Below are 14,906 nucleotides of genomic sequence, written 5' to 3'. Positions count from 1 at the left end.
GTGGGGGTGGGGGGATGACCATAGGGGGAGTTGGAGGGGTGGGGGTGGGGGGGATGACCATAGGGGGAGTTGGAGGGGTGGGGGTGGGGGGATGACCATAGGGGGAGTTGGAGGGTGGGGGTGGGGGGATGACCATAAGGGGAGTTGGAGGGGTGGGGGGGGTGGGGGGGGGGGGTGACCATAGGGGGAGTTGGAGGTGTGGGGTGAGGGGGATTACCATAGGGGGAGTTGGAGGGGTGGGGGAATGACCATAGGGGAGTTGGAGGGGTGGGGGTGGGGGGATGACCATAGGGGGAGTTGGAGGGGTGGGGGGGGAATGACCATAGGGGGAGTTGGAGGGGTGGGGGGGGAATGACCATAGGGGGAGTTGGAGGGGTGGGGGCGGGGGGTGACCATAGGGGGAGTTGGAGGGGTGGGGGTGGGGGGAATGACCATAGGGGGAGTTGGAGGGGTGGGGGGGGAATGACCATAGGGGGAGTTGGAGGGGTGGGGGGGAATGACCATAGGGGGAGTTGGAGGGGTGGGGGGCGGGGGTGACCATAGGGGGAGTTGGAGGGGTGGGGGTGGGGGGAATGACCATAGGGGAGTTGGAGGGGTGGGGGGGAATGACCATAGGGGGAGTTGGAGGGGTGGGGGTGGGGGTGATGACCATAGGGGGAGTTGGAGGGGTGGGGGTGGGGGGATGACCATAGGGGGAGTTGGAGGGGTGGGGGTGGGGGGGATGACCATAGGGGGGAGTTGGAGGGGTGGGGGTGGGGGGATGACCATAGGGGAGTTGGAGGGTGGGGGGGGGGGATGACCATAAGGGGAGTTGGAGGGGTGGGGGGTGGGGGGGGGGTGACCATAGGGGGAGTTGGAGGGGTGGGGGTGAGGGGGATTACCATAGGGGGAGTTGGAGGGGTGGGGGGGAATGACCATAGGGGAGTTGGAGGGGTGGGGGTGGGGGGGATGACCATAGGGGGGAGTTGGAGGGGTGGGGGGGAATGACCATAGGGGGAGTTGGAGGGGTGGGGGGGGAATGACCATAGGGGGAGTTGGAGGGGTGGGGGCGGGGGGTGACCATAGGGGGAGTTGGAGGGGTGGGGGTGGGGGGAATGACCATAGGGGGGAGTTGGAGGGGTGGGGGGGGGAATGGCCATAGGGGGAGTTGGAGGGGTGGGGGTGGGGGGGAATGACCATAGGGGGAGTTGGAGGGGGGGGGGGCTGACTAGTGGTGGCTATTCAAATCAAATCAAATTTTATTTGTCACATGCTCCGAATACAACAGGTGTAGACCTTACCGTGAAATGCTGACTCACAATGCAGTTCAAGAAATAGAGTTAAGAAAATATTTACTAAATAAACTAAAGTTTAACAAATAAAAGTAACACTAGAAAATGACATAACAATCAGCAGTCTGATGGTTTGATGGTAGAAACTATTGGCCAGACTGACAGTTTTTCCCATGATGCTCCTGAGTGATTCAAAAGGGGAGAACAGGCCGTGGCTACGGGGCCCCTGATCTTCTTGGCCTCTAGTTCAGACCCAGGGCCGTGAGCTTTGTAATGACTTCAGATGACTAGCTATCTGGCAAAGTAAGGAGTCTGCTGAAAACTAGACTAGAAATCCTACTAACTCACTGTCATAGTGATGATTCTATATTACAACATATTCATCCTACTAACTCACTGTCATAGTGATGGTTCTATAATACAACATATTCATCCTACTAACTCACTGTCATAGTGATGGTTCTATATTACAACATATTCATCCTACTAACTCACTGTCATAGTGATGGTTCTATAATACAACATATTCATCCTACTAACTCACTGTCATAGTGATGGTTCTATAATACAACATATTCATCCTACTAACTCACTGTCATAGTGATGGTTCTATATTACAACATATTCATCCTACTAACTCACTGTCATAGTGATGGTTCTATATTACAACATATTCATCCTACTAACTCACTGTCATAGTGATGGTTCTATATTACAACATATTCATCCTACTAACTCACTGTCATAGTGATGGTTCTATAATACAATACAACATATTCATCCTACTAACTCACTGTCATAGTGATGGTTCTATATTACAACATATTCATCCTACTAACTCACTGTCATAGTGATGGTTCTATATTACAATACAACATATTCATCCTACTAACTCACTGTCATAGTGATGGTTCTATAATACAACATATTCATCCTACTAACTCACTGTCATAGTGATGGTTCTATAATACAACATATTCATCCTACTAACTCACTGTCATAGTGATGGTTCTATATTACAATACAACATATTCATCCTACTAACTCACTGTCATAGTGATGGTTCTATATTACAATCCATATTCATCCAACTAACTCACTGTCATAGTGATGGTTCTATATTACAACATATTCATCCTACTAACTCACTGTCATAGTGATGGTTCTATATTACAACATATTCATCCAACTAACTCACTGTCATAGTGATGGTTCTATATTACAACATATTCATCCTACTAACTCACTGTCATAGTGATGGTTCTATATTACAATACAACATATTCATCCTACTAACTCACTGTCATAGTGATGGTTCTATAATACAACATATTCATCCTACTAACTCACTGTCATAGTGATGATTCTATAATACAACATATTCATCCTACTAACTCACTGTCATAGTGATGGTTCTATATTACAATACAACATATTCATCCTACTAACTCACTGTCATAGTGATGGTTCTATATTACAATACAACATATTCATCCAACTAACTCACTGTCATAGTGATGGTTCTATATTACAACATATTCATCCTACTAACTCACTGTCATAGTGATGGTTCTATATTACAACATATTCATCCTACTAACTCACTGTCATAGTGATGGTTCTATAATACAATACAACATATTCATCCTACTAACTCACTGTCATAGTGATGGTTCTATATTACAACATATTCATCCTACTAACTCACTGTCATAGTGATGGTTCTATATTACATCATATTCATCCTACTAACTCACTGTCATAGTGATGGTTCTATAATACAACATATTCATCCTACTAACTCACTGTCATAGTGATGGTTCTATATTACAACATATTCATCCTACTAACTCACTGTCATAGTGATGGTTCTATATTACAACATATTCATCCTACTAACTCACTGTCATAGTGATGGTTCTATATTACAATACAACATATTCATCCTACTAACTCACTGTCATAGTGATGGTTCTATATTACAATACAACATATTCATCCTACTAACTCACTGTCATAGTGATGGTTCTATATTACAATACAACATATTCATCCTACTAACTCACTGTCATAGTGATGGTTCTATAATACAACATATTCATCCTACTAACTCACTGTCATAGTGATGGTTCTATATTACAACATATTCATCCTACTAACTCACTGTCATAGTGATGGTTCTATATTACAATACAACATATTCATCCTACTAACTCACTGTCATAGTGATGGTTCTATATTACAACATATTCATCCTACTAACTCACTGTCATAGTGATGGTTCTATATTACAACATATTCATCCTACTAACTCACTGTCATAGTGATGGTTCTATATTACAACATATTCATCCTACTAACTCACTGTCATAGTGATGGTTATATAATACAACATATTCATCCTACTAACTCACTGTCATAGTGATGGTTATATAATACAACATATTCATCCTACTAACTCACTGTCATAGTGATGGTTCTATACATACAACATATTCATCCTACTAACTCACTGTCATAGTGATGGTTCTATATTACAACATATTCATCCTACTAACTCACTGTCATAGTGATGGTTCTATATTACAACATATTCATCCTACTAACTCACTGTCATAGTGATGGTTCTATAATACAACATATTCATCCTACTAACTCACTGTCATAGTGATGGTTCTATAATACAACATATTCATCCTACTAACTCACTGTCATAGTGATGGTTCTATATTACAATACAACATATTCATCCTACTAACTCACTGTCATAGTGATGGTTCTATATTACAACATATTCATCCTACTAACTCACTGTCATAGTGATGGTTCTATAATACAATACAACATATTCATCCTACTAACTCACTGTCATAGTGATGGTTCTATAATACAATACAACATATTCATCCTACTAACTCACTGTCATAGTGATGGTTCTATATTACAATACAACATATTCATCGTACTAACTCACTGTCATAGTGATGGTTATATAATACAACATATTCATCCTACTAACTCACTGTCATAGTGATGGTTCTATATTACAATCACATATTCATCCTACTAACTCACTGTCATAGTGATGGTTCTATAATACAACATATTCATCCTACTAACTCACTGTCATAGTGATGGTTCTATATTACAACATATTCATCCTACTAACTCACTGTCATAGTGATGGTTCTATATTACAATACAACATATTCATCCTACTAACTCACTGTCATAGTGATGGTTCTATATTACAACATATTCATCCTACTAACTCACTGTCATAGTGATGGTTCTATATTACAACATATTCATCCTACTAACTCACTGTCATAGTGATGGTTCTATATTACAATACAACATATTCATCCTACTAACTCACTGTCATAGTGATGGTTCTATATTACAACATATTCATCCTACTAACTCACTGTCATAGTGATGGTTCTATAATACAACATATTCATCCTACTAACTCACTGTCATAGTGATGGTTCTATATTACAATACAACATATTCATCCTACTAACTCACTGTCATAGTGATGGTTCTATATTACAATACAACATATTCATCCTACTAACTCACTGTCATAGTGATGGTTCTATATTACAACATATTCATCCTACTAACTCACTGTCATAGTGATGGTTCTATATTACAATACAACATATTCATCCTACTAACTCACTGTCATAGTGATGGTTCTATATTACAATACAACATATTCATCCTACTAACTCACTGTCATAGTGATGGTTCTATATTACAATACAACATATTCATCCTACTAACTCACTGTCATAGTGATGGTTCTATATTACAATACAACATATTCATCCTACTAACTCACTGTCATAGTGATGGTTCTATATTACAATAGAACATATTCATCCTACTAACTCACTGTCATAGTGATGGTTATATAATACAACATATTCATCCTACTAACTCACTGTCATAGTGATGGTTCTATATTACAATACAACATATTCATCCTACTAACTCACTGTCATAGTGATGGTTCTATATTACAACATATTCATCCTACTAACTCACTGTCATAGTGATGGTTCTATATTACAATACAACATATTCATCCTACTAACTCACTGTCATAGTGATGGTTCTATATTACAATACAACATATTCATCCTACTAACTCACTGTCATAGTGATGGTTCTATATTACAATACAACATATTCATCCTACTAACTCACTGTCATAGTGATGGTTCTATATTACAACATATTCATCCTACTAACTCACTGTCATAGTGATGGTTCTATATTACAACATATTCATCCTACTAACTCACTGTCATAGTGATGGTTCTATATTACAACATATTCATCCTACTAACTCACTGTCATAGTGATGGTTCTATATTACAACATATTCATCCTACTAACTCACTGTCATAGTGATGGTTCTATATTACAATACAACATATTCATCCTACTAACTCACTGTCATAGTGATGGTTCTATATTACAACATATTCATCCTACTAACTCACTGTCATAGTGATGGTTCTATATTACAACATATTCATCCAACTAACTCACTGTCATAGTGATGGTTCTATATTACAACATATTCATCCTACTAACTCACTGTCATAGTGATGGTTCTATATTACAACATATTCATCCTACTAACTCACTGTCATAGTGATGGTTCTATATTACAACATATTCATCCTACTAACTCACTGTCATAGTGATGGTTCTATATTACAACATATTCATCCTACTAACTCACTGTCATAGTGATGGTTCTATATTACAACATATTCATCCTACTAACTCACTGTCATAGTGATGGTTCTATATTACAACATATTCATCCTACTAACTCACTGTCATAGTGATGGTTCTATATTACAACATATTCATCCTACTAACTCACTGTCATAGTGATGGTTCTATATTACAACATATTCATCCTACTAACTCACTGTCATAGTGATGGTTCTATATTACAATACAACATATTCATCCTACTAACTCACTGTCATAGTGATGGTTCTATAATACAACATATTCATCCTACTAACTCACTGTCATAGTGATGGTTCTATATTACAATACAACATATTCATCCTACTAACTCACTGTCATAGTGATGGTTCTATATTACAACATATTCATCCTACTAACTCACTGTCATAGTGATGGTTCTATATTACAATACAACATATTCATCCTACTAACTCACTGTCATAGTGATGGTTCTATATTACAACATATTCATCCTACTAACTCACTGTCATAGTGATGGTTCTATATTACAACATATTCATCCTACTAACTCACTGTCATAGTGATGGTTCTATATTACAACATATTCATCCTACTAACTCACTGTCATAGTGATGGTTCTATATTACAACATATTCATCCTACTAACTCACTGTCATAGTGATGGTTCTATATTACAACATATTCATCCTACTAACTCACTGTCATAGTGATGGTTCTATATTACAATACAACATATTCATCCTACTAACTCACTGTCATAGTGATGGTTCTATATTACAACATATTCATCCTACTAACTCACTGTCATAGTGATGGTTCTATATTACAACATATTCATCCTACTAACTCACTGTCATAGTGATGGTTCTATATTACAACATATTCATCCTACTAACTCACTGTCATAGTGATGGTTCTATATTACAACATATTCATCCTACTAACTCACTGTCATAGTGATGATTCTATAACACAATACAACATATTCATCCTACTAACTCACTGTCATAGTGATGGTTCTATATTACAATACAACATATTCATCCTACTAACTCACTGTCATAGTGATGGTTCTATATTACAACATATTCATCCTACTAACTCACTGTCATAGTGATGGTTCTATATTACAATACAACATATTCATCCTACTAACTCACTGTCATAGTGATGGTTCTATATTACAACATATTCATCCTACTAACTCACTGTCATAGTGATGGTTCTATATTACAATACAACATATTCATCCTACTAACTCACTGTCATAGTGATGGTTCTATATTACAACATATTCATCCTACTAACTCACTGTCATAGTGATGGTTCTATATTACAACATATTCATCCTACTAACTCACTGTCATAGTGATGATTCTATAACACAATACAACATATTCATCCTACTAACTCACTGTCATAGTGATGGTTCTATAATACAACATATTCATCCTACTAACTCACTGTCATAGTGATGGTTCTATAATACAACATATTCATCCTACTAACTCACTGTCATAGTGATGGTTCTATATTACAACATATTCATCCTACTAACTCACTGTCATAGTGATGGTTCTATATTACAACATATTCATCCTACTAACTCACTGGCATAGTGATGGTTCTATATTACAATACAACATATTCATCCTACTAACTCACTGTCATAGTGATGGTTCTATATTACAACCTATTCATCCTACTAACTCACTGTCATAGTGATGGTTCTATATTACAATACAACATATTCATCCTACTAACTCACTGTCATAGTGATGGTTCTATATTACAACCATATTCATCCTACTAACTCACTGTCATAGTGATGGTTCTATATTACAACCATATTCATCCTACTAACTCACTGTCATAGTGATGGTTCTATATTACAACATATTCATCCTACTAACTCACTGTCATAGTGATGGTTCTATATTACAACATATTCATCCTACTAACTCACTGTCATAGTGATGATTCTATAACACAATACAACATATTCATCCTACTAACTCACTGTCATAGTGATGGTTCTATATTACAACATATTCATCCTACTAACTCACTGTCATAGTGATGGTTCTATAATACAACATATTCATCCTACTAACTCACTGTCATAGTGATGGTTCTATATTACAACATATTCATCCTACTAACTCACTGTCATAGTGATGGTTCTATATTACAATACAACATATTCATCCTACTAACTCACTGTCATGGTGATGGTTCTATAATACAACATATTCATCCTACTAACTCACTGTCATAGTGATGGTTCTATATTACAACATATTCATCCTACTAACTCACTGTCATAGTGATGGTTCTATATTACAACACAACATATTCATCCTACTAACTCACTGTCATAGTGATGATTCTATAACACAACACAACATATTCATCCTACTAACTCACTGTCATAGTGATGGTTCTATATTACAACATATTCATCCTACTAACTCACTGTCATAGTGATGGTTCTATATTACAATACAACATATTCATCCTACTAACTCACTGTCATAGTGATGGTTCTATATCACAACATATTCATCCTACTAACTCACTGTCATAGTGATGGTTCTATATTACAATACAACATATTCATCCTACTAACTCACTGTCATAGTGATGGTTCTATATTACAACATATTCATCCTACTAACTCACTGTCATAGTGATGGTTCTATATTACAATACAACATATTCATCCTACTAACTCACTGTCATAGTGATGGTTCTATATTACAACATATTCATCCTACTAACTCACTGTCATAGTGATGGTTCTATATTACAACATATTCATCCTACTAACTCACTGTCATAGTGATGGTTCTATATTACAACATATTCATCCTACTAACTCACTGTCATAGTGATGGTTCTATAATACAACATATTCATCCTACTAACTCACTGTCATAGTGATGGTTCTATATTACAATACAACATATTCATCCTACTAACTCACTGTCATAGTGATGGTTCTATATTACAATACACCATATTCATCCTACTAACTCACTGTCATAGTGATGGTTCTATATTACAATACAACATATTCATCCTACTAACTCACTGGCATAGTGATGGTTCTATATTACAACATATTCATCCTACTAACTCACTGTCATAGTGATGGTTCTATAATACAATACAACATATTCATCCTACTAACTCACTGTCATAGTGATGGTTCTATATTACAACATATTCATCCTACTAACTCACTGTCATAGTGATGGTTATATAATACAACATATTCATCCTACTAACTCACTGTCATAGTGATGGTTCTATATTACAATACAACATATTCATCCTACTAACTCACTGTCATAGTGATGGTTCTATAATACAACATATTCATCCTACTAACTCACTGTCATAGTGATGGTTCTATATTACAATACAACATATTCATCCTACTAACTCACTGTCATAGTGATGGTTCTATATTACAACACTATTCATCCTACTAACTCACTGTCATAGTGATGGTTCTATATTACAACATATTCATCCTACTAACTCACTGTCATAGTGATGGTTCTATATTACAACATATTCATCCTACTAACTCACTGTCATAGTGATGGTTCTATAATACAACATATTCATCCTACTAACTCACTGTCATAGTGATGGTTCTATATTACAATCAACATATTCATCCTACTAACTCACTGTCATAGTGATGGTTCTATATTACAATACAACATATTCATCCTACTAACTCACTGTCATAGTGATGGTTCTATATTACAATACAACATATTCATCCTACTAACTCACTGTCATAGTGATGGTTCTATATTACAATACAACATATTCATCCTACTAACTCACTGTCATAGTGATGGTTCTATATTACAATCACATATTCATCCTACTAACTCACTGTCATAGTGATGGTTCTATATTACAACATATTCATCCTACTAACTCACTGTCATAGTGATGGTTCTATATTACAACATATTCATCCTACTAACTCACTGTCATAGTGATGGTTCTATATTACAATACAACATATTTATCCTACTAACTCACTGTCATAGTGATGGTTCTATAATACAACATATTCATCCTACTAACTCACTGTCATAGTGATGGTTCTATATTACAATACAACATATTCATCCTACTAACTCACTGTCATAGTGATGGTTCTATAATACAACATATTCATCCTACGAACTCACTGTCATAGTGATGGTTCTATATTACAACATATTCATCCTACTAACTCACTGTCATAGTGATGGTTCTATATTACAACATATTCATCCTACTAACTCACTGTCATAGTGATGGTTCTATATTACAATACAACATATTCATCCTACTAACTCACTGTCATAGTGATGGTTCTATATTACAATACAACATATTCATCCTACTAACTCACTGGCATAGTGATGGTTCTATATTACAACATATTCATCCTACTAACTCACTGTCATAGTGATGGTTCTATAATACAACATATTCATCCTACTAACTCACTGTCATAGTGATGGTTCTATATCACAACATATTCATCCTACTAACTCACTGTCATAGTGATGGTTCTATAATACAATACAACATATTCATCCTACTAACTCACTGGCATAGTGATGGTTCTATAATACAATACAACATATTCATCCTACTAACTCACTGTCATAGTGATGGTTCTATAATACAACATATTCATCCTACTAACTCACTGTCATAGTGATGGTTCTATATTACAACATATTCATCGTACTAACTCACTGTCATAGTGATGGTTATATATTACAACATATTCATCCTACTAACTCACTGTCATAGTGATGGTTCTATATTACAATACAACATATTCATCCTACTAACTCACTGTCATAGTGATGGTTCTATATTACAACATATTCATCCTACTAACTCACTGTCATAGTGATGGTTCTATATTACAACATATTCATCCTACTAACTCACTGTCATAGTGATGGTTCTATATTACAATACAACATATTCATCCTACTAACTCACTGTCATAGTGATGGTTCTATATTACAATACAACATATTCATCCTACTAACTCACTGTCATAGTGATGGTTCTATAATACAATACAACATATTCATCCTACTAACTCACTGTCATAGTGATGGTTCTCTATTACAACATATTCGTCCTACTAACTCACTGTCATAGTGATGGTTCTATATTACAACATATTCATCCTACTAACTCACTGTCATAGTGATGGTTCTATATTACATCATATTCGTCCTAGGATGTGTAAAAAGCCTCAATGTGTTGGTGTCAATGTGCTTGTTGTGTGTCTGTGTGTATTTGAATTGGGTAGGATTTGTGTGTTTTTTTGTCTTGTGTTAGTGTGTTGTGTTGCTGCTTTATTTTGTGCTTACATGATGGTGTGAATATGCAGTGTTTGTGGTTGATTGTGTTTGTGGTAATTGCGCCGGTTGAAGCTGGTTTAGCGTGAATTGGTTTGTCTTAAATGTGCAGCAGGCTCTGTATTAATGTGTTGATGTTTTCCTGGTCAAGTCAAAGTCCTAGAATGTAGAGACTCTGTATTAATTTTACCTGGTCAGGTTGAACCCCAGAATGTAGAGACTGTATTAATGTGTTGATGTTACCTGGTCAGGTTGAACCCCAGAATGTGGAGACTGTATTAATGTGTTGATGTTACCTGGTCAGGTTGAACCCCAGAATGTAGAGACTGTATTCATGTGTCGATGTTACCTAGTCAGGTTGAACCCCAGAATGTGGAGACTGTATTAATGTGTTGATGTTACCTGGTCAGGTTGAACCCCAGAATGTAGAGACTGTATTCATGTGTCGATGTTACCTAGTCAGGTTGAACCCCAGAATGTGGAGACTGTATTAATGTTTTTACCTGGTCAGGTTGAACCCCAGAATGTAGAGACTGTATTAATGTTACCTGGTCAGGTTGAACCCCAGAATGTGGAGACTGTATTAATGTGTTGATGTTACCTGGTCAGGTTGAACCCCAGAATGTGGAGACTGTATTAATGTGTTGATGTTACCTGGTCAGGTTGAACCCCAGAATGTAGAGACTGTATTCATGTGTCGATGTTACCTAGTCAGGTTGAACCCCAGAATGTGGAGACTGTATTCATGTGTTGATGTTACCTAGTCAGGTTGAACCCCAGAATGTAGAGACTGTATTAATGTGTTGATGTTACCTGGTCAGGTTGAACCCCAGAATGTAGAGACTGTATTAATGTTACCTGGTCAGGTTGAACCCCAGAATGTGGAGACTGTATTAATGTGTTGATGTTACCTGGTCAGGTTGAACCCCAGAATGTAGAGACTGTATTAATGTGTTGATGTTACCTGGTCAGGTTGAACCCCAGAATGTAGAGACTGTATTAATGTTAACTGGTCAGGTTGAAGCCCAGAATGTAGAGACTGTATTAATGTGTTGATGTTACCTGGTCAGGTTGAACCCCAGAATGTGGAGACTGTATTAATGTGTTGATGTTACCTGGTCAGGTTGAAGCCCAGAATGTAGAGACTGTATTAATGTGTTGATGTTACCTGGTCAGGTTGAACCCCAGAACGTGGAGACTGTATTAATGTGTTGATGTTACCTAGTCAGGTTGAAGCCCAGAATGTAGAGACTGTATTCATGTGTTGATGTTACCTGGTCAGGTTGAACCCCAGAATGTAGAGACTGTATTAATGTGTTGATGTTACCTGGTCAGGTTGAACCCCAGAACATGGAGACTGTATTAATGTGTTGATGTTACCTGGTCAGGTTGAACCCCAGAATGTAGAGACTGTATTAATGTTACCTGGTCAGGTTGAAGCCCAGAATGTGGAGACTGTATTAATGTGTTGATGTTACCTGGTCAGGTTGAACCCCAGAATGTGGAGACTGTATTAATGTGTTGATGTTACCTGGTCAGGTTGAACCCCAGAATGTGGAGACTGTATTAATGTGTTGATGTTACCTGGTCAGGTTGAACCCCAGAATGTAGAGACTGTATTAATGTGTTGATGTTACCTGGTCAGGTTGAAGCCCAGAATGTAGAGACTGTATTAATGTGTTGATGTTACCTGGTCAGGTTGAACCCCAGAATGTGGAGACTGTATTAATGTGTTGATGTTACCTGGTCAGGTTGAACCCCAGAATGTAGAGACTGTATTAATGTTACCTGGTCAGGTTGAAGCCCCAGAATGTAGAGACTGTATTAATGTGTTGATGTTACCTGGTCAGGTTGAACCCCAGAATGTGGAGACTGTATTAATGTGTTGATGTTACCTGGTCAGGTTGAAGCCCCAGAACGTAGAGAAGGTACTGCAGGAGTTTGGTAACAGAGCCAGGAAGATGGAGGGAGAGAAGCTGGGTCTGGAAGACTTTGCCCACTACCTTGATGTCCCTGTGTCAGACATGCTCAGAGACATCTTCTCCCTCTTCAACGAGGTAAGGAAACACTGAATATAATATCATCCCATTAGGACATTTGAAGGCCTAAATTACAAGTATCTCAACTTCCTGTTTTCCCTATATTGTGTATTTTAATATTGAAATACAGATTTCGATATTAGATTTCGATATTAGACATAGATTTCAATATTATATACTAGATTTAGATATAGGCATTAGATTTAGACATTCGATTTAGACATTAGATTTAGGCATTAGATTTAGACATTAGATTTAGACATTAGATTTAGATATTAGATTTAGACATTAGATTTAGACATTAGATTTAGACATTAGATTTAGATATTAGATTTAGATATTAGATTTAGACATTAGATTTAGACATTAGATTTAGATATTAGATTTAGATATTAGATTTAGATATTAGATTTAGACATTAGATTTAGACATTAGATTTAGACATTAGATTTAGATATTAGATTTAGACATTAGATATTAGATTTAGACATTAGATTTAGATATTAGATTTAGACATTAGATTTAGATTTAGACATTAGATTTAGATATTAGATTTAAACATAAGATATTAGATTTAGATATTAGATTTAGTCATTAGATTTAAATGTAAGATTAAATTTAGACATTAGATTTAGATATAAGATTTAGACATTAGATTTAGATATTAGATTTAGACATTAGATTTAGATATTAGATTTAGACATTAGATTGTCATTAGATTTAAATGTAAGATTAAATTTAGACATTAGATTTAGATATAAGATTTAGACATTAGATTTAGACATTAGATTTAGATATTAGATTTAGACATTAGATTTAGATATTAGATTTAAATGTAATATTAAATGTAGACTTTAGATTTAGACATTAGATTTAGACATTAGATTTAAATGTAAGAAATTAGATTTAGACATTAGATTTAGATGTTAGATTTAAATGTAAGATATTAGATTTAGACATTAGATTTAGATGTTAGATTTAAATGTAAGATTCTAGATTTAGACATTAGATTTAGATATTAGATTTAAATGTAAGATTTAGACATTAGATTTAGACATTAGATTTAGACATTAGACTTTAGACATTAGATTTAGACATTAGATTTAGACATTAGATTTAGACATTAGATTTAGACATGTGCTTTGCCAGATTCCTTCTAACCGGTAACTCTTCACTCTGTTCTTCTCTCTTCTCCTCCAGCAGGAAGACAACATGATAGACATCAGAGAATATGTCATCGCCTTATCGGTGGTATGCAGACCTGCTAAAACACTGGAGACCATGAAACTGGCCTTCAAGGTACGTTCTGCTCCAGCTCTGGTTTCACGCTCTTGTCAAGGTGTCTTTCAGAGGGCCTACGACCACTGATATTTCAGCCATTTTCCATCTGAGAGGATGTACTAATGACCTACGGTGTGAGTTGTAGAGTG

General features: G+C 36.4%; 1 protein-coding gene across 4 annotated transcripts in view; it reads left to right on the top strand.

Annotated features, from left to right (window-relative positions):
• Positions 1–14,906, top strand: part of LOC106592264 (lysophosphatidylcholine acyltransferase 1) — a 108,957-nt gene that overhangs the window by 90,637 nt on the left and 3,414 nt on the right. For 3 of the 4 annotated variants that reach the window (XR_006770038.1, XM_045719330.1, XM_045719329.1), the window contains exons 11-12: positions 13,341–13,494; positions 14,677–14,775. Coding sequence is in view for 3 of the 4 variants with exons in the window: in XM_045719330.1 (XP_045575286.1) it covers positions 13,341–13,494; positions 14,677–14,775 (253 nt within the window). In the remaining variant the exon portion in view is untranslated. The remainder of the gene's footprint in view (positions 1–13,340; positions 13,495–14,676; positions 14,776–14,906) is intronic. The other variant, XM_045719331.1, reaches the window with a different exon arrangement.

Source organism: Salmo salar, chromosome ssa05 (genome assembly GCF_905237065.1).
Source record: "Salmo salar chromosome ssa05, Ssal_v3.1, whole genome shotgun sequence".
Taxonomy (NCBI): domain Eukaryota; kingdom Metazoa; phylum Chordata; class Actinopteri; order Salmoniformes; family Salmonidae; genus Salmo; species Salmo salar.
This window is presented reverse-complemented; position numbering and strand designations above follow the sequence as displayed.